Source organism: Tamandua tetradactyla, chromosome 5, assembly GCF_023851605.1.
Source record: "Tamandua tetradactyla isolate mTamTet1 chromosome 5, mTamTet1.pri, whole genome shotgun sequence".
Classification (NCBI taxonomy): Eukaryota; Metazoa; Chordata; class Mammalia; order Pilosa; family Myrmecophagidae; genus Tamandua; species Tamandua tetradactyla.
Window position 1 is genome coordinate 69,293,009 of NC_135331.1, and position 24,148 is coordinate 69,317,156.

The 24,148-nt window shown below is 39.9% G+C and overlaps 1 protein-coding gene across 1 annotated transcript; it reads left to right on the top strand.

Annotated features, from left to right (window-relative positions):
- The first annotated feature begins 188 nt into the window (after positions 1 to 188).
- TMEM212 (transmembrane protein 212) lies at positions 189 to 22,565 on the top strand. Its single transcript, XM_077159166.1, has 4 exons — positions 189 to 365; positions 9,252 to 9,311; positions 10,284 to 10,607; positions 22,422 to 22,565. Exons 1-4 carry the CDS (start codon positions 207 to 209, stop codon positions 22,446 to 22,448), a joined length of 570 nt encoding a protein of 189 aa, XP_077015281.1. The 5' UTR covers positions 189 to 206; the 3' UTR covers positions 22,449 to 22,565.
- The last annotated feature ends 1,583 nt before the right edge of the window (positions 22,566 to 24,148 follow it).

Below are 24,148 nucleotides of genomic sequence, written 5' to 3' on the forward strand. Positions count from 1 at the left end.
TCCCTAATATTTGAATTTGTTGTGTTACGTGGATTAATTTATTACCTTGGGTGAGATAAATGGAATCTTATTTCCAAGTAGGTCAACAGTCCACATGTGTCATAGCTACCGTCTCTAAGAAACTTCTGTTTGTTGAGGCCTGTCACACCCTCATGTTTTGGTTACATAAACATCTTTGAGAAGAAAGACCCAAGCCGTAGAGGAAAATGAAGGGCTCATATAAGGATGCTGGCCGGACTCTCATTATTTCAGGGAGTTTCAGTGTGTTCTCTGGAGTTATTGCTTTCTTCCCCGTCTTTTCTTACAAGGTCTGGTTCACAGGATGGAGTGTCCGGGTTGCTTGTCCCATCTGGAATGGATCTTTGGTAGGAAAATATTTCATTACATACATTGAGAGGATAAAGGAAGAAAGGGAGGGAGGGAGGAGAGGAGGAAAGAAAGGGAAAACAATAACATATTCTTTTTAAGTTTTTCAGCAACATGAAGAAGTTAAAATTCTACGGAAAATCAGAAATCACTTTAGAGCATTGATTTCTACTATTTGCATTTTAAAGACAGAATATTTGTTAATATTATTTTATTATTTATACTATAATCAAATGCTCTTCAAAAAATCCTTTAAGGTTATTTCATTTTAATCCTTTCATTTTAATATTCTGTGCAAATGTCATCTTTCTCTTAACATTTGGATTTTGAATTCTGAAAAAATATAAACCATGAAAAATAATTTTTAAATGGAGCATGAAGCAAAGTAATCTTCAAACTAACACTCTTGTTAGAAACACCAAGGTATGCCTGTATGACTCAAGGAGTTACAAGCCCCAAACCTTTATTAATCACATCTTTTTCTTTGTACACTTTGGTTTGAATGGAAAATAACTCAAGGAGTTGGGAAATGGACTTCACTAATTTCACAATTCACTGGTGAAGTGTGCAGGGGACAAGGACAAAGTCTGGCCCCAGGTAGGTTCCCAGTGTGTGCCCCTTACTGAGTGACCAAACAGATGAGCCATTGGGCTGGCACCCCAGCTTCCTGGGCCAAAGGAATGAGCCCACGTAGCCCTGAGAGTGGGTGGCTTCCACATCAGTAGAATATAAGAGGAGTTACCTCAGTAACTACTTGCCCAACCAATGCTTCCCTCATTCTTTCCAGTGAGGCATGACACTTAAAATGAAGACTGGAGAATTCCATTTTGAAGCTTTTTGAGAGTTCAGAATTTTCAGTTAAAATGTGGCCATTCTTGGGAAAGGTGTCATTTTAAGACTCTAAATAATTAAAACTTTTTAACTAGGTTACCATTTGTTCTAGTTTGCTAGTTGTCGGAATGCAATATACCAGAAACAGAATGGCTTTTAAAAGGGGAATTTAATGAGTTGCTAGTTTACAGTTCTAAGGCCGAGAAAATGTCCCAATTAAAACAAGTCTAAAGAAATGTCCAATCAGAGGCATCTAGGGAAAGATACCTTGGTTCAAGAAGGCCGATGAAGTTCAGGGTTTCTCTCTCAAGTGAGAAGGCACATGGTGAACACAGTCAGGGCTTCCCTCTCAGCTGGAAGGGCACATGGTGAACACGGTGTCATCCTCTAGCTTTCTCTCCTGGCTTCCTATTTCATGAAGCTCCCCGGGAGGTGTCCCCCTTCTTCATCTCCAAAGGTCACTGGCTGGTGGACTCTCTGCTTTGTAGTGTTGCTCTCTCTGAATCTCTCTGAATCTCTCATTCTCCAAAATGTTTCCTCTTTTATAGGACTTCAGACACTAATCAAGGCCCACTCAAATGGGTGGAGACATGTCATCCCCTAATCCAGTTTAACAACCATTCTTGACTAAATCACATCAACCAGGGAGATGATCTCATTACAGTTTCAAATATACAGTATTGAATAGGGATTATTCTCCCTTTAAGAAATGGATTTATATTAAAACATGGCTTTTCTTAGGGGGCATACTTCCTTTCAAACCAGCACACCATTTAAGAACAAGAACTCAGGAAATATAATTTTTTAATCAGTTTATTAAATAAATATTCTTCGATCACGTATTACATGCTTAGGTTACAATGGAGAATAAAACCAGCTCTCAAACTTAAAGGAAGTTGGAGGGAAAGCAGGACAATGATGCTGAAAGAAGAAACCCTTTAATGGCTTTTTTCCTTTTTCTTTCTTTTTTAAAGGGTGGTGTTTTTATATCTACCACCCCCCTCATCTGACCTTCAGGTTTTTTTCCCCAAAATCTAGCCTAACCCATACATTCATTCAAGAAATATTTATTAAACATCTACTAAAATGCAGAGAAAAGAAAGCCATTTATTCAAGTGGCTTTTAAGTTTTTGCTGTTGTTGACCATCCACAGTGAGAAAAACATTTCATATCAGAACCTGGAATAGACACAAATCTATCTACATATTTCTCTCTAGGTAGATAGATATCTATATATACATATAATCTGATCTATACAGCTGAAGCAAAAGTTTCCCCAAACAATAGTTAATCTTCTATATGAAATTTATTCTATTTTCTATTCTATTTAATTTTCTAAAATTCTCATTTAGTAATCAACCCAAAGTCTACAAAATAATTATTATAGTTCAATCCAGCATCCCTTTCTCAAAACTTTACATATCCCTGCAATACAAAATTCATTCTATTTTCTGTTCCATCTAATTTTCTAAAATTCTGATTTCGCAACCAACCCAAAGTCTACAAAATAATGATTATAGATCAATCCAGCATCCCTTTCTCAAAACTTTGCATATCCCTGCAGAGTCCATCACAAAACATTCAATGGACATTAGTGACTTGATTAGGATCATAGATTATTGAACTTGGGTTAAAGATCTGTTTTACCAATTAGCCCCGGAGAAATGACATGGTGCATCTCCAGCACATGGCCAGTTGTGGCCATTGGATTTTGAAAGTGGTAGCATCACAAAGTGGAGTCAGAGGGGAAGGAGCTGGGGCGGGGGGGTTGGGGTTAAGCTTGTGTTCAAGTCCTGAATTTTATCTTCTTCGTATGTGGTTAGGAGCCAGGGCCCTTAGTCAATCAATTCCTTATTACCATTACCTATAAACTAGGAATTTTACAAGTAAAGAGAGCTCTTTTTACCTGTAAAAAGGTAAAGATGTTTTTTTTTAACTTTTTAGAGGTAAAAAGACTATATAACAAAAAGCTTTGCCCATTGTTTAGTGCCACACACGCACTGGTTAATATCATGTCCTTTGTTTGTGCCCTACTCTTTATCCAAATCCTTTGTCCCAAAGCCCTTGCCACCTGCCTCCCTCTCCCACTCCCTGATCACCTGCTGAGTTCCCTATCCTTCTGGACCTAATCTCTTATCACTCTTCCCTTGACTCCTTTCTCTCCTATGACACTGGGCTCTTTGCTTACTCTCAGACATGCCAAGGTGTGCATCTGCCTGGGGCCATAGCTACCCATAATGTCTTAAACCTTTTCCCACATGGCTATCTCGCTTACCTGCTTCAATTCCCTCACCACTCTATTTTAAAACCACAAACCTCCCAGCACCCTCTGCCAAAAATGGCATTCCCAACCTCTCATAGCCTGCTTTTTTTCCGATAGCTCTTACCACCATTTAAGATACTGTACAATTTACTTCTTTATGGTTTGTTCGCTCCCCTTTTTCACCACCAAATGTAGATTTTACAAAGGCAATTTGTAAAAAATCTACAAATAGAGATTTTTTTTTCTATTTCACTCATTGCTGTACCTCCAACACCTAGAAACAGAGTGAATCACATCTTAGGTATTCAATAAGTATTGTTGAATGAGTGAATGAATCTCATATTCTTCATTCTTCGTATTCTTCATTCTTGTACTACAGAATTCCTCATAGAATTGAACTCTGATTGGGTTGCTATGTCTAAAGGTCAAGCTGGTATTTATACCAAAGGGGAAAAGAATCCTTAAGATTAAGAATAAGAATGTTCCTCCTTTTCATAATGTCTAAATATGGAACAACCTGATATTTTTTTCTGAGGGAGTTCCCTGTTGAACGACAGCTCTGTCTGATCAGGGGTCAACATCAAAAAAGTCTTTGACATTCAACAACTGTATTTTCGAATCACTTCTTCACTTGCCTCCCAAGTGTATCTTTCTCTGGTAGAAAATGACTTGTACATTTCAATCATTCGACCCGCCCTTTTGCAAATGCTTCCATATCTCTTTTTTCAGTTGTGAAAAACAACATATATACCAAAAAAAAAAATTTCAAAACACACCACAACAATTAGTTATTGAACACATTTCAGAGTTTGGTATGGGTTACAGATCCACAATTTCAGGTTTTTACTTCTGGCTGTTTCAAGACACTGGAGACCAAAAGAAATACCAATATAATGATTCAGGAGTCATACTCATTTGTTAAATCTTACCTTCACTTTTATAATTCCACCTTCTCCTTTGATCTTTTTTGAATTATCTATTTTCATTGCTATATATTATATATTCACAAACCAGGTAATCATCCAAAGTGTACAATCAATGGTTCACAATATCATCACAATCAACTTTTTTTTTCTTTTTTGTGAAAAAAAAAATATTGGTACAAAAAAGCAATACATTTCAAAGCACACTGCAATAGTTAATTATAGAACAGATTTCAGAGTGCGGTCTGGGTTACAATTCCACAATTTTAGGTTTTTACTTGTAGCTGCTCTAAGACTAAAAGACTACTCTGAGACTAAAAGAAATATCCATATAACAATTCAGCACTCACAATCACTTGTTAAACCCTACCTTCTCCGTGTAATCATTTTACCAATCCTTTCTTCTCCTAATGTCCCTGTCATTGTCTCAGACACCCAATTTTAAACCTTGTAGTGACTTCTGATTCAATCCTTCCTTGTAACCAGTGCTTCTTACACTTTGAAGTGCATACAAATCACTCAGGATTCCTGTGAAAATGAAGATTCAGCAGGGTTAGGGTGGGGCCCAAAATTCTGCATATCTAATCAGCTTCTAGGGGATATCAGTGCTGCTGTTCTGTGGACCAGCCCCTCCCCAGCCCCACTTCCACCCCATCACATCCAATCCGTTGCAGGTAACTTAAATTTTTCCTGTGAGCCATCTCCCCATGCATCTATGCATTCCCTCCCCTCTGTTCTCTCTGTACACCATCACTTCCCCTTACTTCCCACCACCTCTTACCACTCCCTATCCACTCAAGTTTTATGCGTAGACAAAGTCGATAGCCAAACTGTGGGGATCTATCCATTAGTAGGTCATAAAATCAATCTATTGGGTAGCTGCCAGCATTTAAACACATAAAATTTTAAAATATTAGAGTGGTTCACACATAATAAGGGTAATTATTATTTTAGTTATATATAAAAGTATTTAAAATGAGGTCATGATGCAAAATGTATTTCTTACTGTGCATAGAGGAATTTTGTAGAAGTCTGAAAGTCAGGATCCTGCAGCGACCTCTAGAAATCCCCCCATTCCAAGCCAGAATGCATACAATCAGGCCGATCTCTCTAAACCTCTGTCAGAGTTGGGCTGGCTCCTTCTCCAAAAATCTTGTGTTTCTTCATTGCCTCCAGTAGGCTGAGTCTTCAATCTCGGAGTTTGCCCTTATTAGACTTATTCTTGCAAAGAAGAAGCTAAGCCTATTTATAATTATACCCAAGAGTCACCCCCAGAGAACCTCTTTTGTTGCTCAGATGTAGCCTCTTTCTTTAAGCCAATTCCACAGGTGAACTCACTGCCTTCACCCTACCACGTGGGATATGACTACTAGGGTGTAAATCTCTCTGGCAACGTGGGACATGAATCCCAGGGATGAGCCTGACCCTGGCATCATAGGGTTTAGAGAGGTTTCTTGACCAAAAGGAGGAAGAGAAATGAAACAAAATAAAATTTTAGTGACTGAGAGATTTCGAGTGGAGTCGAGAGGTCATTCTGGAAGTTATTCTTATGCATTATATAGCTGTCCCCTTTTTAGCTTTTAGTGTATTAGAATAGCTAGAAGGAAATTGTTGACCTGTATTCCATAGCCTTGATTCTTGAAGATGATTGTATAACTATATAGCTTTCACAGTGTGACCATGTAATTATGAAAACCTTGTGGCTGACACCCCTTTCATCCAGTGTATAGAAACAGATAAGTATAGAAACAAAGACAAAAAATAAATTAATAATAGGGGAGACAAGAGGTGTGGGATGTTTTGGGTGGTCTTTTTATTTTTATCCTTATATGTATTTTTTGGAGTAATGAAAATGTTCAAAAATTGATTGTGGTGGTGAATGCGCAACTATGTGATGATACTGTGAACCATTGATTGTATACTTTGGATGATTATATGCTAAGTGAATATATCTCAATAAGATTGCATTTTAAAAACTGAACTTGGAAGAAAAAAAAGAACCTGTCTTTCAATCAGTCTTGGCTCCATGATGCCCCCAAAGCACAACTGTCCCTTCCCCACTTCTGTACATGCTGATCACCTCCCCCCCCCACCCCACCACTTACCATCAAAATCAGATCCCACTTCAAATCCTCTTTCCCCCATGTTGTCTTCATCAATGTTTGTTCCTCCTAGAAGTTGTGTCTTGTCAAGGGCTCTTCATACACAGAAAGCACTTACTCTTCCTACCTTATTCTGTGGGCATTTTTCTACATGCATTACTTTCACAACTGCATAGTAAATTCCATTGAGAGTCAGGATCATTACTTGTACAATTATTATTTGGTGACTTTGCTCAAGTTATTTAGCTCCTCTGTAACTTAGAATCTTCATCTACAAGTGGGACAATGGCCCCATAAGATTGTCATTATGAGGAGTAAATGAATTAACACATGTCAAGGGTTTCATGTGGTACCTGGCAGATTGTAAATGCTCAATAAATGTCCACTGTTATTATCATTATTTTATCTGCACAGTGCCCATCACCTCCCTTGTTCATGGTGGGCCGCAGTGGATGCTAGAAAAGAAATAAATTAGCCCAAACATTCCTTTAAAGGTTTCTATTTCTGTTGTGACTATTCCCTACTTCCTTCAATTCAACTGCTTCTGGAAATTGCATCCTTTGTTTTCGCAATTTAAAGATTTGGTGGGAAGGTTCACAATCATCATGCGATAAGAGTTGCAAAACTCAAGTAATTCCCTGGAACTGCCTGCAGAGCAAGTCAATAGCACATCAAGAGAGCTGAGAGGAGAGAATAAGAGTTGTGTCTCCTCCTTTCACCACTCACTGCCAAGCACACTCCTCTTTGTCCTTGCTCACACCTCATCCCAACTTTTCACCATACAGACATCCCTTCTCTCTCACATTTTCTTTTCCCACTTGACTTGTCTTCTCCTCCCTCAAATCTCTTCCCCCCCCCCCACCTTTGCCACCACCACCTAACTAAATAAAAAAAAATACAAGAAAGAAAAGATAGAGGAGGGGAAGGCTTCACCTCTCAGGGGGAAATACCCCACGCTCACTCTCCCATGCCCAGGTAGGGATTGCAAGTAAAGAGTGTGCTCAGCTCTCAAGCCACCGTCCACAGGCTGGACTTAACAAGTTTCTGCACTGCAGTCATGCTCCAGCCTACTCCATGAAAGGTCTTTTTCAAAGTTTTATGTAAACAAAACAAAAGTCAAGCTGGCAGCTACAACAAAAATAACAGGCAACTGCATGCAGTTCTACAGCATTTTTTCAACTTTTAGAAGGCAAGAAACAGCTCATGCCCAAGTGGTTAAAGCAGCCTGGGATGCGAGCCTTTCTGATAATGTCAGCTTTCTAGGGGGAGTTAAACCAGAAGATGAGCACGAGTTCCCTCTGCTTTGCTTTTATCTCACTGCAATTTTTCTTTCTCTGCTTCACCGCATATGAGAGACATACAAATTGAGGATGTGACCTCTGAAAGCACAGAGCCCCGGTCCCATGTGTCAGCACCAGTGTTAACAATTGTTCCTAATAATTCCCCTGCTTTGTTGTATCATTTATGCTGCCTCGACCTCCATAGGGTCCCTTGGAAACTCCCCTTGCAGAATCAAGTTGGGAAACTCTTTTGACGACAGATGGTTTTGTTTTTATCCATGAGAGTTTTATGGTATGGCAATGCCAAGTCTGGAATTCCAGGCTCAGCTACATGAGAAGTCGTATGTGAGTGTATATATATGTGTATTTTTTCCTCTCTCTCAAATTCTTTACATCCAACAAAATAAAATAAGCCAGGAAAATGAAAATCTAAGTCTCAAAACATTAAATATGCCACGTCCAGAACTGCAAAAACAGCACGCTAGAAAACCGTTCTGGTAAAAGCTCAGATTTTTTTCCCAGTTAAATTTGTTGACACTACACATACAGTTATGCTTATTTCTCAGTCAAAACCCCAAATTGCACTATTTTTAAATCTGTCCGCATTCTATATCTTATTTCAGGCCCATTTCTTGCTGGTTTTCTCTTTCAACCTCAAAACATTCCTTAACCAAGAACAAATGATTTATGGATTGGGAATAAGCGATTTCCAGGCTCAGAGACCACAGAGGTTGCCTTCGTATTCCTAGCTTTGAATCAAAGATGAGTCCAGCGATTTCTTTCTTTTTAACTGTATCTGTCGCTCAATCTGGTGATACCATTTCCTCGTTTGTTTAACTCTTTCCATTCTGCACTTCGACCTTTTTCCCTCAACAGAGACTAGAAAGAAAAACTCTCCTTTGAAAAGCCGGACCTCACCGCACCCAGCACAGTAAATTCCACATCATGAATTCATTCTAATGATAATCCTTGTTACTTGAGAAACAGGATCATGTCTTGGTATCTCACCGACAGGCTGAGATTGCAGAATCTCAAAAAAAGCAAATGGTGCAAGATAATGCCACCGCATGGGATGGTTTTCAGGATTCTATGACGGTTTTGTATTCTGGTTCCTCTCATTTGCAATTTTAGCAATTTGTCAGAAAGATGAACAATGGACAAATAATCAAAATAAAACATATGGCAACGGTTATAAAGTCAAGCTTTTATTACGGTGACAGAGCAGCGGAGGTTATGATCATGTTGGCAAAGGCAACCCAGAGAATCAAAGACATGAGCTTATATGAATCATGTCTTTGTGACTCTGATGGCTTATTTTCCTCATTTTAACAGTTCCTTCCATGGATGAGGAGGACAGCAGGGTCATAAATCCATTTAGCCATTTGTTGTTCCTTCTAGTTCATGATAAAGTCATCAAACTGTAAGATAGATTGCCCTCTTTCTGGAGATACATTCTATCATGGATGCTGCTTTCCCATCTTCACAGGCCATCACGGCTGGTGCACTTCTACTGCTGGCTCACAAAGACTGGACGCAGAGATACCTGGTAAATATATAGATGTTGAATAGGAAGGCAGAGTGGATTCTGAGGTCAAATAACATTTCAGGATGGAGTGTAGAGAACACAAGTTACAATTACAATTGGATTTGGCTTAATTGATCCCTTACTATGATGGATTTCAGTAATAAACTAAATATGCTTTAAATTAATACATTTTATCTAATTCCTGGTCCAAACATTTCCTACAAGTTCCTGTGATTATTGAAAATATTTGGACAGAAACAGCCTTAGTGCTACTGTCTAAATGTAATCATTTTGAAAGAACGTATCTCTAGGCTCCTCTGCTTTGATTAATGTATTTTATTTCCAAGTTTCAACTCCCAGTTTGGGGTCAACTTCCAATCTTCCTGTGACCTCTCCTTCTACAAAAGGATGATCGCTTGCCTCTTGACCATATAAAGCCAATTAATCTCATGGTTCAGAAAGAAATAGCCTTGGTCTGGTTACAGATCTTCTCCCTCTAAGGCAGTCCTTCTCAAACTTGAATGAGGCTGTGAACCCCTGGGGGTCTGGTTGGAAGGTGGATTCAAATTTAGTCGTCCTGGGTAAGGCCTGAGAGTCTGTGTTTCTAACCAGCTGCAGGGCATGTCCACGGTCCTAGACTGTGGCTCACACCCCAATTGGCCAGTTCTTAAAGCAGAGAAGGGAATCTCTTCACTCATCTTTGTTTTCCTCAACCCAGGTGGCTCTCTCCACATGAGAAGAGATAAGGAAATAAAAGTGTGTCGAAAGGAATTGATTTTATTCTTACCCCAGGTAGCAGTTATGACCTTCCCCTCTGGTAGAGGTTCGAGGAGAGACAACACGGGCCTAAAGGAAAGGTTGGAACCCATTTCTCTTTTATTTCCCTGTAGGAGAGATTAACACCCTGCATCTCTTTCTTTCATTCATTTTTGCCAGCAATCTTTTGAAATATCTCATCCCCAAAGTAATGCTTTATTTCTGCTTTATTTTCAGTGGGAAGCCAGTTTCACCTTTGTGATTCTGAACATCGTGGGATGCCCACTTCATTTTGCAATAGCCTTGGAATCCGCTTTCCTTGGCCCGTATTGCTTCTACTCATTTTCAGGGAGCGCAGGAACCAATTACCTCGGTTACGCGGTTGCCTTTCCTTTCCCGTATGCAAAGTTCCCCTCGGTCTGCGTGGACCCGCCCCGCTATGAGCAGTACCACCTGACACTTCAAGCCCTCGACCTGTGCCTGAGCTGTGCCATGCTCTGTGCGTCCCTGACAGCGCTCATCAAGCTTTCAGCAAGGCTTATCCGGAATGGAGACATAAATGTAAGTATCAAGAAAGGGGGAGCCAGTCCCTGTCTCATCGTGAATGCTAAAATGTAGGGTCTGGTATATTTAATGCTGAATCTCCCTCTCTTATCTATCACTGTATCCTGCATAACCATGCCAGCTAGTGCCTGGTGTGTAATAGGTGCTCAATCATCAATTTGTAATGAATGAATGGAATCTTGATGTGATAACTAAAGATATGGCTGTAGGTAACACCTGCCAATTTGTATTTCAACCCCCAATTTTAAAAACTACCAATAGAGATGAAGAATATGAACTTTGGGGTCAACTAAAAGCAACAGCCTTAATATTTTTAATATTAGTCAAATACGGATATCTTAATTTAGCTTTTGTCCCATGAATTCAAAACAGATAAACATGCTCTTTGGCTAGAAAAGATGTAGAAGAAATTCTCCCACTCTTTCAACTCCTACCCTACCAGAGAGGCTGATCCACCCCTCAAAAAGTTTAGCTTCAAACTTTCCCCAAGACGGCTCAGATTAAAAATAATGATATGATAATAACAGAAACAAATGCTGAATGATTACTATGTGCCAGTATACGCCCCCCCTTTAGATGGCAAAGCTACGGAGTTTCTATAATTTTCCCAAGGTCCATCACCAATGAGTGGTAGGACCAGCTCAAGAACCATGAGCAGTTTCACTTCACTGAGCCAGTTCCTGGCTCTCCTTGTGAGCTGACTCGCACGCCTCCTCCTCTGCTGCTCCATTAAGATGCAAGCAGGGCTTCAACCCCCAGGAGTCAAAGAGCTGGGAGAAGAGCACAGTAATTTCTGATTCCAAGTTCCTCTGGAAAAAAGACATTTCCCATCCACAACAAACTTATCCTGGCTTTATGCTATAGATCGGTATCATATTAAGCTCAGGTGAGTTCGGGTACTGTTAGCCAATTTTCTCCAGTTCAATCATATACACCCCAACCAGCAAAACTGGAAGAGAAGCTTTTGGCATTTTCAATGTCTTCTGTGGTCAATACAGAGCCCTTTAACTTCTCCATGAGTCTACAAAGGAAGTCTCTGTGCATTCTTAGGAACAGAGTTGACCTACACGGAGACTCACCAAGAATGGGGGAGAGCAGTCCAAGATTACCTCCCCTACTGGAGTGCCAGGGTGTCTGGACATTTCGTATTTGAGATTCCTCTCATGCAGTGAACACCCCACACTTCCTAGAGCCCTTTGTAAAAGAAACATATGCTCAGGAGATCTGAGCGTTGAAGTGTTGCAGGTCATGGGAAGTTCATCAGAGCACTGTTACCTTATAGCATGTCACCTACAGTACCTAGACGTAATGTGGGATGGAGGGTAAAGAGAAAAGAAGAAAAAAGTATATACAGAGCTTGGTGAGCTGGCTCCGTGGAGGACCAACAGCGAGACTACCTGAAGGTACAAGGAGTGCCTCGGGAGAAAGAAGGGGGATGGAAAAAAGAGGTGAGCTGGAGTCAAGGGCAAAGTTCTCCAATGTCAGATCTATGCCTTGTCCAGTGCTGCTAAGTATACAGCTGCTTCACGACTGAGTTCCTAGCCAAGTATAGGACCCAACACAACTACGATGCATTTCATAAAGTGATCCAGTGACATTAGAACCACCTGGGGTTCTTGTTAAACCAGATTTCTGGGCCTCTCTGGGCCCCACTGTATCAGGAACTCCAATGTCGGAGACAGGGAACATGCACTGTTCACACACACATCCCAAGAGACTCTGATGGGACGTGTTTAAAAATCATTATTTTAAAAAATTTCCTTCTAGCATAAGATTCATGTATTGCCATTTCTGTTCAGAGCCTCAGTTTCCCCATCCATGCAAAATGCAGCACTAGTTTGGATGAGAATGTTAGATAAACGTCATAAGCAACATTTCCTTGATGAGCATTTTTGGACGGTTTGACACACTTAATCCATAATGGTGGTGGTTCATATTTCATTAGCAAGGATGAGTAACTGACATAATGTGATATAGTATTTTGCATTGATAAATACACCACGGCCCTGAGTCACAAATGTACTCCAGGTAGAGCCTTTGTTACCGTGTGGGAACCTCAGCTATATTAGGCATGATTTCCAGCAGTGAAATAAATGCATTATCTACCAAAATTTCAGAAAACTTTCCCAGTAGGAAAGGTGGATCGCCTGTTGAGATACAGAATTCTACGTAGCAGATTCTACATTTAATGAACTCACACAGTCTTGTTGTGGATAGGGACAATAATTTTTTTTTAATTTTATGAAAATTTATTCTAAATACTGTGTTGGTATGCTGCTAATTCACACCTCTTCTTTCATATATATAAACGAAACACTAATAACACCTTTAAAAGCTGCACTTTAAGATATCTGCCTGAAAATTAAAATTTTCTTATGTAAGTATAATATGTATCAGGATACTCAAGAGCCATTTTAAAAATGTGAAAAAGAGAACAATGATGGCTTAAGGGAAAATTTGGGTAAATTGTAGTGGAAGGATGAAATCTATTCTACTTTTTTTCAATCCCTAAGGAATGGCCTATATAAATCACTTCTAAAGGTTTTTCCCCTATCAGTTCAATGACATATTTTCAGAAATGATTGGAGCATGCCCTTAGGAATCACCGCCTCCATCATTTCTTTGTTCCTTTGCCTTCTCGATTAGTAGAATTGAGGTCATCTTGTTGAAGGCCACTCAGTGGAGGTGAGCGGGTGTACAGTCGATGGTACCCAACCAAAACCACCGTGAGCAATGCTTGAAAGAGGCAGATGGGGTTGATGACTTTGTGAAAGCTCTTCCAAAGGCATCGGGTGAGCCCTCCCAACTTTCACCGAATGGGGCAGAGGCTGGGAAAGAAATTAGAACCACCTGGTGTGAGACCCAGTGCAGTACTCTAAAGTGACACTGTCAACTTCAAGACGCAATGCAGGGGACAAACAAGCACAAACACCGAATTTAAGCTGAGAAACCAAAGCACAAAACCACCATAGCCAGAATTGTCTACGTTCTTAGTCCAATAAGTAATAAAGTGATGGGAAAGGAAGGAACTGGGACGCCAGACATGCTGCAGCTGTCCCCTGCAGCTACCCTGCCCCTCCTCCATGGAATGGAATGGCTCCCTTTGTTTTCCTTTCATTATTCGTTGTTATTTTTTGGTAATGAAAGGGGGAAAGAAAATATTTTGCCCCTGGTCACATGATATGGTGGGTTTTTTTTTTTTTCAATGAATTGAGAGATGTTTGCTTCCCATAAAAGATGCAGATAAACCCTTTAAGTGCTATTCAAAGACATGCAGGCATGTTTCCCTAAATAGATGACAAATTAGCAGCACTATATTGCCTCCCAATTTTCCACTGGACTTAGGCTGCATCATTAGCAATATAAACGTGCTTTGAAACAGATCTATCTATGATTCTCGTCCTAAATCCCACAGGCCTAAGGTTGGGCTTTAGTAAGAGCGTTCTGGTGCTTCTGGAAACCAGATCCCCTTAGGTAGACCCAAGAAGTGCTCATGCAAGACCATGAAACAGTAAAAATCCACTGCATTTCAGAATCCAGAGAAAAAAAATCACCGCTAAGACCATGACCACTCCTGTTATAGCTTTATTTTCTCTGGGATAATAATAGCAGTGACATAAAAACTGGGTAATAGAAGAATAATTATAGATGCCATTTGTTAGGCACTTTCTATTTGTGAGATACTTTACCTCATTTATTCCTCACACTCCATAACTCATTTCCCCCCATTTTAGTTTCCTGGGGCTTCTGTAACAAAGTACCACAAACTGAGTGGCTTAAAACTACAGAAATTTGGGTGCATGGGTGGTTCAGTGGTAGAATGCTCGCCTTTCATGTGAGAGACCCAAGTTCAATGCCAGACCATGCACCCAAAAAAAAGAAATTTATTCCCTCACAGCTCCGAGGCTAGAAATCTGAAATGCATGTGCTGGCAGAGCCGAGCTCCCTCTGAAGTCTCCAGGACAGGATATGATCCATGTCTCTTTCCGAGCTTCTGGTGGCTCCAGGCATTTCTAGCTCTGTGGTAGCATAACTAAACCCTCAACCTCCATCTTCACATGGCCGGCTTCTCTGTTGGGTCTCTTCTCCTGATTTTATAAGGACACCAATCATATCGGATTAAGGGCCCACCCTACCCTAATGTGATCTCATTGTAAATTAACTCATTCCAACTGCATTGATCCTATTTCAAAATGAGGTCACACTCACAAGCTTTATGGGTCAAGACTTCAACATGTCCTTTAGGGGAAGCCAAGTCCACTCATAGCATCCCCAGTCCACAGATGAGGATTCTGAGACTGTGTGTGGAACCAGGATTCTCTCCCAGCTCTCACGGAGACCAGAGCCCATGCTCTTGGCTGCTCGGCCATGTCATCGTTCTTACACTGTATGGCAGCCATTCTTCCCACATCCACGTGAGCTTACTTAGCCACACTTCTCTTGGGAAATCTCTCTTATGCTTCTCACAGACATAACTTTCCTCGTTCAGAAATTGGTTTAGTTTGGTAAAACTGCTGAAATACAATATACCAGAAATGGGCTGGCTTTTAACAATGGGAATGTATTAATTTTCATGCTTACAGTGCTGAAGCCATGAAAATGCCCAAATCTAGACATCATTAAGATGATACCTTCTTCCTGAAGACAGGCTGCTGGTGAGCCGGGACTCCTCTGTCAGATGGCAAGGCACACGGCAGTACTGCTGCTACCTCTCTTCTCTTCCAGGTTTCATTGCTTCCAGCTTTGGCCTCAGTAGCTGCCTCTCTTTTTCTGTGGCTGTCTCTCTCAGCTACTGCATCTTTCTCCCTGCCTTCTGTCTCTAAATTTCATCTTCTTGTAAAGGACTCAAGTAAGAGGATTAAGACCCACCTGGGCAGGCTTCAACTGAAATAACCTGATCAAGAGGTCCCACTTACAATAGGCCACACCCAAAGATATGGATTAGTTTTAAGAACATGATCTTCCATCACAGAAATGGAAGCTATTTTTCCAGGATCTTTTCATTTCATTTATTCAGTGGGACTGCACAAAGGGTGATAGCAACATAGTGAAAGAGGAAATAAGACTAAAGTGCTTATTGCAATATCTTAAAGTAAGTTTGATATTTTGTCAGATATAGCAGTAGGTGTGGAGCGGTTAGTATCCTGAGAATTGGGTTTTTTTCAGTTTCCACTTTATAAATTACTATGCGTTTCATCATATTTTCCTCTCAACATGCAGTCAATGTAATCTTTTAATATAAAATATCCTGTTAGTTTTTTTAATATAAAGCATCCATTTTCCTCACTCTTAATCTAAAATGTTATTAATGTGAATTCACTTTTAAGTAAATATTCAATATATTTTAAGAATAAGAAGTATATTCAAAACAAAGAAGAACTTTTTGCTTTACAAAAGGGCAGAAATTTGAGTAAAAGCCAGAAGTCCTGTTTTTCTTTAATCATAAATGAACACAGGGAAAATTGAATTAATACTAGGGAATATTTCAGAAAGTTATAGTGAATATTTCAGAAAGTATATAATACTAGTATGTGAACACAAACCATTTAGGAATGTGATAATGTTAGTCCGATTCTTTTGATTTTATTAAAGAGAATACTTAATGGCTATTATTGGATGCCTGTGTTCACTACTCATAGGAAAAGGGGGGGAGAAACAGGAAGTAATAAGGGTGAAAAACTATGGGGGGAGTGGGAATTTAGGAATGAAACAATGACGCTTTCCCTCCCGGATTGGCTCTAGGAGCTAGTAGGGACTGTGCGAAGAAAGCATCAGTTCACCCTGCACACATCAGCCGAGACAGGGTTTGAGCTTCCTTATCCATAAGACGATAGGGCTTGGGTCAGCAAGACGTCAAGGATCTTTCCAGTTCTGTCAGTCTCTGATTTTGAAATAAAACCCCATTTCATTTCAGGAGCTTAGCATTTAGAAAGGAAGATTGCAAGCAGCAAATGGAATGGCTGGCTCGCTCTTTTCCTAAGGCACACATCACTCTCTCACTCTAGTCATTTGAGAAAGAAACACATGGCAATAATATTGCTCATGCAAGATAGTATATGAATGAACCATATGTCGCTGGACCACTTTGAACTATTCTAGAGAAATACCTTTTTTTATCTGCCTTATCAAACTAGCCAAAGTTATCTTGCCAGGTGTCTTTTTAAAAACACTTGCCATAATATTATTGACTAAGTAAAGAACTGATAACTCCAGTCCATTTGCAAGAGTTGTTTTTAAAATGTTCTTTGTTCTCTTACATTGTATAGCTAACCTAGTGTCATAGATAAAGAGGAGAGCTGCTAGCTAAAGCAGAGTAACTACTAGATGCTATGTTGTTTTGGTAATTCACCAGCATATGACTTTTTTGGGGTTATATGTCAAGGACTATGAATACATTATTAATACCTGGCCCAACATTTATTAAGCATATATTATATACCAGATATTAGGCTAAGGACAAGAAATAGAAAGATGAGCAAGACATGGCCACATCCTCCGTTGTCTTGCAGGGATAAAGGGAAATAAAAATTGGGCCAGGGCAACCAATAGTCCAGGTGACGAATAGCAGGATCTGAATTAGGCATCAACAGTGGGCATGGAAAGCAGGTGTTACATTTGAGAGAAATTTAGAAAGCAGAAGCAACAGGACTTAGTAACAGCTATCACATGGGGTAAGGGAGGAGCCTGGGAAGATGCCAAGGGTTTATGGCCTCTGAGAGACAAGATAGAGTGATAGGGATTAATGTGTGAGGTCCATTGTTTTCATTTAGGGTAAATATTCCATTTCATATCTCATCATTAATAAAAAGCCTTTTTAAGAAAACAGCTTGGCAGCTCCTCAAAAAGTTAAACAGAGAATTACCATATGGCCCAGAAATTCAACTTCTATATATGCCCTAAAGAATTGACAATAGAGACTCAAACAATAACTTATATACCAATGTTTACAACAGCTTTACTCACAATAACCAAAAGGTGGAAAAACCCAAGTGTCCATCAACAGATAAATGGATAAACAAAATGTATATACATGCAATACAATACTATCAGCCATAAAGCGGAATGAAGTTCTGTTACATGCTATAACATGTATGAACTTGAAAACATTGCACTATGTAAAATAAGGCAGACACAAAAGGAAAAATATTGCATGATTCCAAGCAAGTTCTTAAAGACAGAAAATATATTAGAGATTACCAGGGACCAGAGGAAGAGAAGAATGGGGAGTTATTGTTTAATGGAATTTTTGTTTGGGTTGACAGAAAAGTTTTGGTAATGAAGGATGGTGAAGGTAGTTCAATACTGTGGATGTAATTAATATCACTGAATTAATTGTACACTTAAAATGGTTAAGATGGGGAATTTTATGTGCCATATATATCAACACAGTAATAGAAATTTTTAAAGGCATTATAAGAACTTAATAGAGGATATCAGAGGCCTCTTGCCTAAGATTCTAGCAAAAGAGTTACTGAAGATTGCAACTGGACACTTCATGGTTAAAGTTGGCCACATGCCAGATATAAATAATTCCTTGTTTTGAGTTCGTAAGAAATCAAATACTGAAGGACATGGGCTATAGGACAATTTCAATTTAGGCCAATTTTACTTAACAACTTATCTCTGTTTTCCTTCTACTGAAACTGCCATGGCGAAGCTCCTCCTCCAATGCCCTGTGGATGGCCAAGACCAATGGACTGTATTCAGGACAAGTCTGCTTTGACCACTCCATAGCCTTTGAAACTGTTGACTACTCTTTCCATGAAGCCCCCTCCCGCTTTGACTCTCACGGCCATTCTAGTTGGCTCTCTCCCTTCTTCATAACTTCTCCTCTTCGGTCTCCTCTGAGAGGTCCTCTTGCTCTACTCTCCCCTTAGGGGCTGGTGGCCTCATTTACTGCCTTGGGGCTGATGCCTCCCCATTCATACATGCCAAGTACCCTCTCCCTCTCTAACAGGCACCATATCCAGCCACTTCCTGAACACTTCCCCCACATGTCCCATGGACAGATGAAATTCAACGTGTTCCCAGTGAACCTGATCATCTTCCTCCCCCAAACTCTTAGTCCTGCAGCAGCTCAGTTGCCAGCACTCTTGACTATCAGGACAAGCCAGAGATCTGGAGTTCTCCTGGACTCCTCACTCCTGAGAAAATCACCAAATCCTGACAAATAGTATCGCTCCATTGTGTCTCCCTTTCTCTGTACTGACTTTGATGGCCTTCCATCGTCTCCACTTGGGCTTCTTTGCCTAAAGTCCTGTCTTAAGATGCGTCCTCCACACAGACTCTAGAATAAGCAGCATAAAGTTCAAACCTAGTCTTATTACTTTCCTGCTTTCTCATTCCAGGCACAGTTCAAGCTCCTTTGCATGGCATTCATGTGTAACCCAGCTCCTCTCCAAGAACGGGGGTTCTTGAGAGCAGGGAATGTCTTTGTATTCAGTAAGAAGATACCTTTTGAGAACTTCTGCCAGGCTCTATCTTCTTTCATGTAGTCTTCTTCACCTAGCCTTAAGGGAGCACATAGTTAAGATGGAAGGAAGGAAGGAAGGAAGAAAGAATATTGTGTTTGGTTTGGAGACCAAAGTATACTAAAAGTTAGGGTTACGTTTAACTGTAGTGGTATACTTCATCAAAAATCAAACACAGATATGACATCCAGGGGTGAAAGTCTCCCTGGGGATATGACCCCCAGGTATGACCCTGGCCCTTACACCATGAGACGGACAATGACTTCCTGACCAAAAGGGGAAGAGAAGTGTAACAAAATAAGGTATCAGTGGCTGAGAAAGTTCAAATAGAGGCGAGAGGCTACTCTGGAGATCACTCTTAGGCAAGCTTCAGCTAGATATTGCTATTTATCATGGTTTGCCATATCCCAACCAAAACCATTCCTGCCAACCTTAAAGAACACCTAGGGCTCTAGCTGAGATTCTACAAAGGTTCCTTGCACTAGGATTTCTTTCCGGAAACCCACAACCTCCTGATGGGTCCCTAGGCCAGATAAGTCCTGAAATGCAGACGGACCAGCCTCTCCAAGAACATCAACTAGTCCCATCCCCCATCCCATATTATTGAGAGCCCCTTCCAACATGGAAAAGTTAGAATGAACATAGCCCAAATACTCCTAAAGATTGGGAGAAAGATCAAAGGAGAAGGTGGAGTTATAACGGAGAAGATAGGATTTAACAAATGAATATGACTATTGAATCATTATATTGATATTTCTTTCAGTCTCTAGTGTCTCAAAGCGCTAGAAGGAAAAACCTAAAATTGTAGAATTGTAACCTATACCAAACTCTGAAATCTGTTCTATAATTGACTGTTGTAGTGTGCTTCGAAGTGGATTGCTTATATATACGTATATATTATTTTTCACAATAAAAAAAAATCAACCACAAAATTTATTATGTGATTTAAGGTTTAGAATTTACTGCATTTGATTTATTTTTATAAAGAAAGAGAGAGAGTGTGCGAGAAAGAAAGAAATGAAAGTATCAAGTTAATATTTGTGTACACTTCTCTGCAAATAGCCCAGTGTTACTACTGTTACACTCTATTGATAATGAATAGAAAGCTAAACTGTATACAGCTTTCAATATACTTTATCTTTTAAACATGAAAATAGATGCATCCTGATCTACTCCACAAGAATATTGAGCAGATGAAGGGAACTCAGGGATTTGGTGAAGATAATATCGAGGCATATTGGCAAAATTATTTTCATGTTCGTGCTTTTCGTTATTTGGATTTCATTGGTGTTCCTTGTGCCATCTGTCTTTGTCCAATGACAATTATGGTTATCTAAATTAAATGATGTTTACAATTTAAAATGTAGGATAATCTAAAACAGAGTCAGCACAAAGCAGTCATTTAGATGAGAGATAACATCCCCCCCCCCCCATCCTTCCCCAAAAGGTCCCTAAACAGCTGCGTTGGAAAGGGAAAACAAATTATCTTATTATTAGTGTTTTAAATAGAAATTGAAATAGACGTCCTAAGCTTTTAATTATGTAATAGCCTCTCCATTGAAGGCCTTCGTGGTCTCCCAGGGGCCTGGGGACCTCCGGTTGGGAAGTGCGGCCAGATGCTTCTGGAAGCCCCTCTACTGCTGATGCTTCATGTTCCAGCAACTCTGGTTCTGCTCTGCATCAGCAGCCATTCCCACGGATGTGGGGTGGAGGGGAGCACTGTCTAAGCTGGTTACCACTTACGTGGGATGGGGAACCAGTGGGAAGAGATTTGAGGGGATAATGGGACAGAATGTTTAGAATTGGGACAATCCCAGTAAATCCTATTTATCAAGCACATACTATGTGACTAGCATTATTTTATTTTCTACACGGGCAAACCATGGCCCATGGGACAAAACTGGCCAGCTACCTGCTTTCGTATATTTTGTGAGCTAAGAATGGTTTTCATATTTTTAATGCCTGAAAAAACTGTAAGAAGGTAAGAATGGTTTTCATACCTGTAAATGGTAGGAAAAATTTTGTAAGCATAACATTGCATAACATGATAATGATATGAAATGCACATCTGGGTCCATAAATAAAGTTTTATGGTAACATAGCCACGCGCACTTGTTTACATATTGACCTATGACTGCTTTCATGCTCCAGCAGCAGAGTTGAGTAGCCCACATGGCCAACAAAGCCAAAAATATTTATTATGTGGCCCTTTTTGGAAGAAAGTTGCTGATCCCTGTTCTAAGTACTTGATACACATCCATGAGGGAAAAAGACAGAATATGTGGAGTCAATATTCAAGCAGGTAATAAACAATAAACACAACCAAAAATGAAATAGTACTTTAGGGGTGGTAAATGCAATGTAAAACTAAAAAGCTGAGCCGGGAGTGGGAGGATCAATAGAGTGGCAGGTTGTGACAATAAATTTCATTTTTATGTCTTACTAGCCACAGCAAAAATCATGCCCAAACTTACAGCAGGAGTACTTGAAACTTGAAAACAACTCGCATGTCACGGGGAATATACGATAGTAATGAAATCCGAGAAGACTCTCCAGGAAGGAAAATAGAGAAAAAGTAGATTTGCATTTCCATAGCAAGGAGCAGTGGCTTATTGAAGTAGAATTGCTTTTGCCATGAGTTATGACACGTGGAGACCCTGCTGTGCAGTGGGACTTTTGAAGTCAGGCAGTCACTTGCCATCTGAGTGCCCTTGGGCAAATCAATATTAATCCTCTCTGAGCCTAAGACTCCTCAATTGTAAAATGGAGATAAAAACTCCCTCGCATATTGTTGCAAAAATGAGATGAGAAGATTATTAGAAAGCCGTTGGGGGGCGGGGCATGGCACATGATAGAAGCTCAAGAAATCTTTGCTACCCTCCCCTCATTTCTAATCAAATTTCAAGTCTTGGCTCCCAATCAAAGATTTCAGAAAGTGCCATTTAACCTTCTGTTAATTATTGAAAAGCCCCAAACCAGACAAAACATCAGTAAATGACCAGAAGAGATACTCTGCAGAGAGATTTCCCACTGCCTTAGACAAGCTCTGCCCACAAAAGTAATGGCCCTTCCTAACTGTTTTATGCTTATGCCAGATATTTTATTACACATATATTTCTTTTTTATACCTTTCTGCCATCTCCCTATACCACTTCCATGGATTTTATCCTTTCTGGTGATTCCTCTTAAATCCTTAAGTGGTACCATGATACTGTTACTTGAGGCATCATTCATGGGCTCCTGTGGCATAAACAAAGTCTAAATTAAATGTCATAAGTGACACTCTATTTCCTCTGATAAACTGGAGAACTAAACACTACTTTATTTTTTTTCTCCCTAGGGTCGAAAGAATGGACAGAAAATTTGAAGCAGTGTGCCTCTTAAATTTGCCTTATTTATGGTCATTATTTTGAAATACTTATGAAACAAACTTCTTTGCTACACTTCGTTTGTATTATAAAACAAAAATTGAAATAAGTATACATTTTGGCCTGTTTTGATTGTTAGTCTTGTCTTTTCTGATGTACATGTTATGATGTAAAGGTTGAAATTACATAATTTTTGTCATAGAAATTTTAAGTCTGAAATGTAAGTTTGCAGGGAATGAAAGTTTTCTTTACGTTCCTCTTGCTTCCTGTGTGATGTTTCACTGAATTGTAATTCCACGTTATCTAAATCACACATCCACACAAAATTTCTCCATCTTTCTTCATTACCATTACTGAAGGGATTCTAAATCTTCAAAGCACCATTAAAACCCTGAATTGTAGCCATCATGAGAAGGTCTCCTGGCCTCTCTCTATCTGGTCTCTGGTACCCATAACAGTTTGATAGTTACAAGCATCTTTAGAAGCCCTGTAGATCAACTTCAGATGCCCCCAAATCCACATGCCCCTGCCAGCTTAACCGTTCCAATGAGGCAAACCCATTCAGCTGTTGAGTGGTTCTAAATTTAGAAGGTCTTTCTTGATTTAGTCAGATCTTTTTCTTACGTCCTCTAGCTCTTGGTCCTTCCTCTGTCACTCCTAATAGCAGTGGTTCTCAAAATGTGGTCCCCAGAACAGCAGCATCAATGTCACCTGGGAACTTTTGAGAAATGACAAATTCTGGGGTTGGGTCCCAGCAATCTGCCTCAGGAAGCCCTCCTCCAGAGCGACAGACAAGACGGGCTTTGGAATGAGAAACACAGACACTTAATCTTGGTCCTATCATTTGAGGCAAGTAAGGAATCTTCTCTTGACCTCAGTTTCCTCCCTTGTCAAATGCAACTGATGGGGTAGCTCATCCACAGGCCTGCTGAGAGAATTCAGTGGTATTCCACAGTGAAAGCACATAGCACAAAGTCTAACATACTTTAGACACTCAAAAATAGTATTTATTGTTATGGGTTTATTCAACACTCAATATTAATCTGCATAGCACTTCATTTGATCGTTGACAAGTACAGAATCAAAGTTTTAGGTACAACACTTCAGACATAACTGCTAAATACCTTCATTTTACAGATAACAAATCTGGTATTCAGAGGGGCAAAGTGACTTGTTCAAGGACACACAGCTCAATCATTAGTGTCTGGAAGCCCTATAGGTAGGTGCCTCCCAGCCCCTGGTTTTTCATTCAGCACAAGTTCACCTGCCACTTCATGCAACAATAAGAGATCTGGTCCTAGACCTGGTGACTCACAAGTAGCAAGTTCAAAGTTATCAGTACATGGCCTGAAACTTGAACATTAATTGAGCATTCCCACCTGCTATTGGGCATCCTGGATATTTATTTATCTAGTTCCATTTTTGCTTTATTATTTATATTCTACTCTGTTCTGAGAGGATTTAGGTGATTGTGGGGCATTTTCTTCAAGAGTTGGAGCTTGAGGCCATGATGGCATCAACTGTAAGACCAACAAAGTGCAAGGGTTGCTTCCCAGGCATCAGCAACTGGCTAGCAGCAGAAGTGCACAAATTCTGAGGATCCCACATTGTTACAGTTTTTTAAAAATTTCTTATGATGCCAAGTGAAGTAGCCCAACACCAGACATGTTTGGCTAACTGAAATCTCATGTGTAACCCA

Coding starts and splice junctions, on each gene's coding strand:
- TMEM212 (XM_077159166.1), top strand. CDS start 207: ATGAAGGGCTCATATAAGGATGCTGGCCGGACTCTCATTATTTCAGGG. Junction 9,312..10,283: donor ACTGGACGCAGAGATACCTG/GTAAATATATAG, acceptor CTTTATTTTCAG/TGGGAAGCCAGTTTCACCTT. Junction 10,608..22,421: donor TCCGGAATGGAGACATAAAT/GTAAGTATCAAG, acceptor TTTTCTCCCTAG/GGTCGAAAGAATGGACAGAA.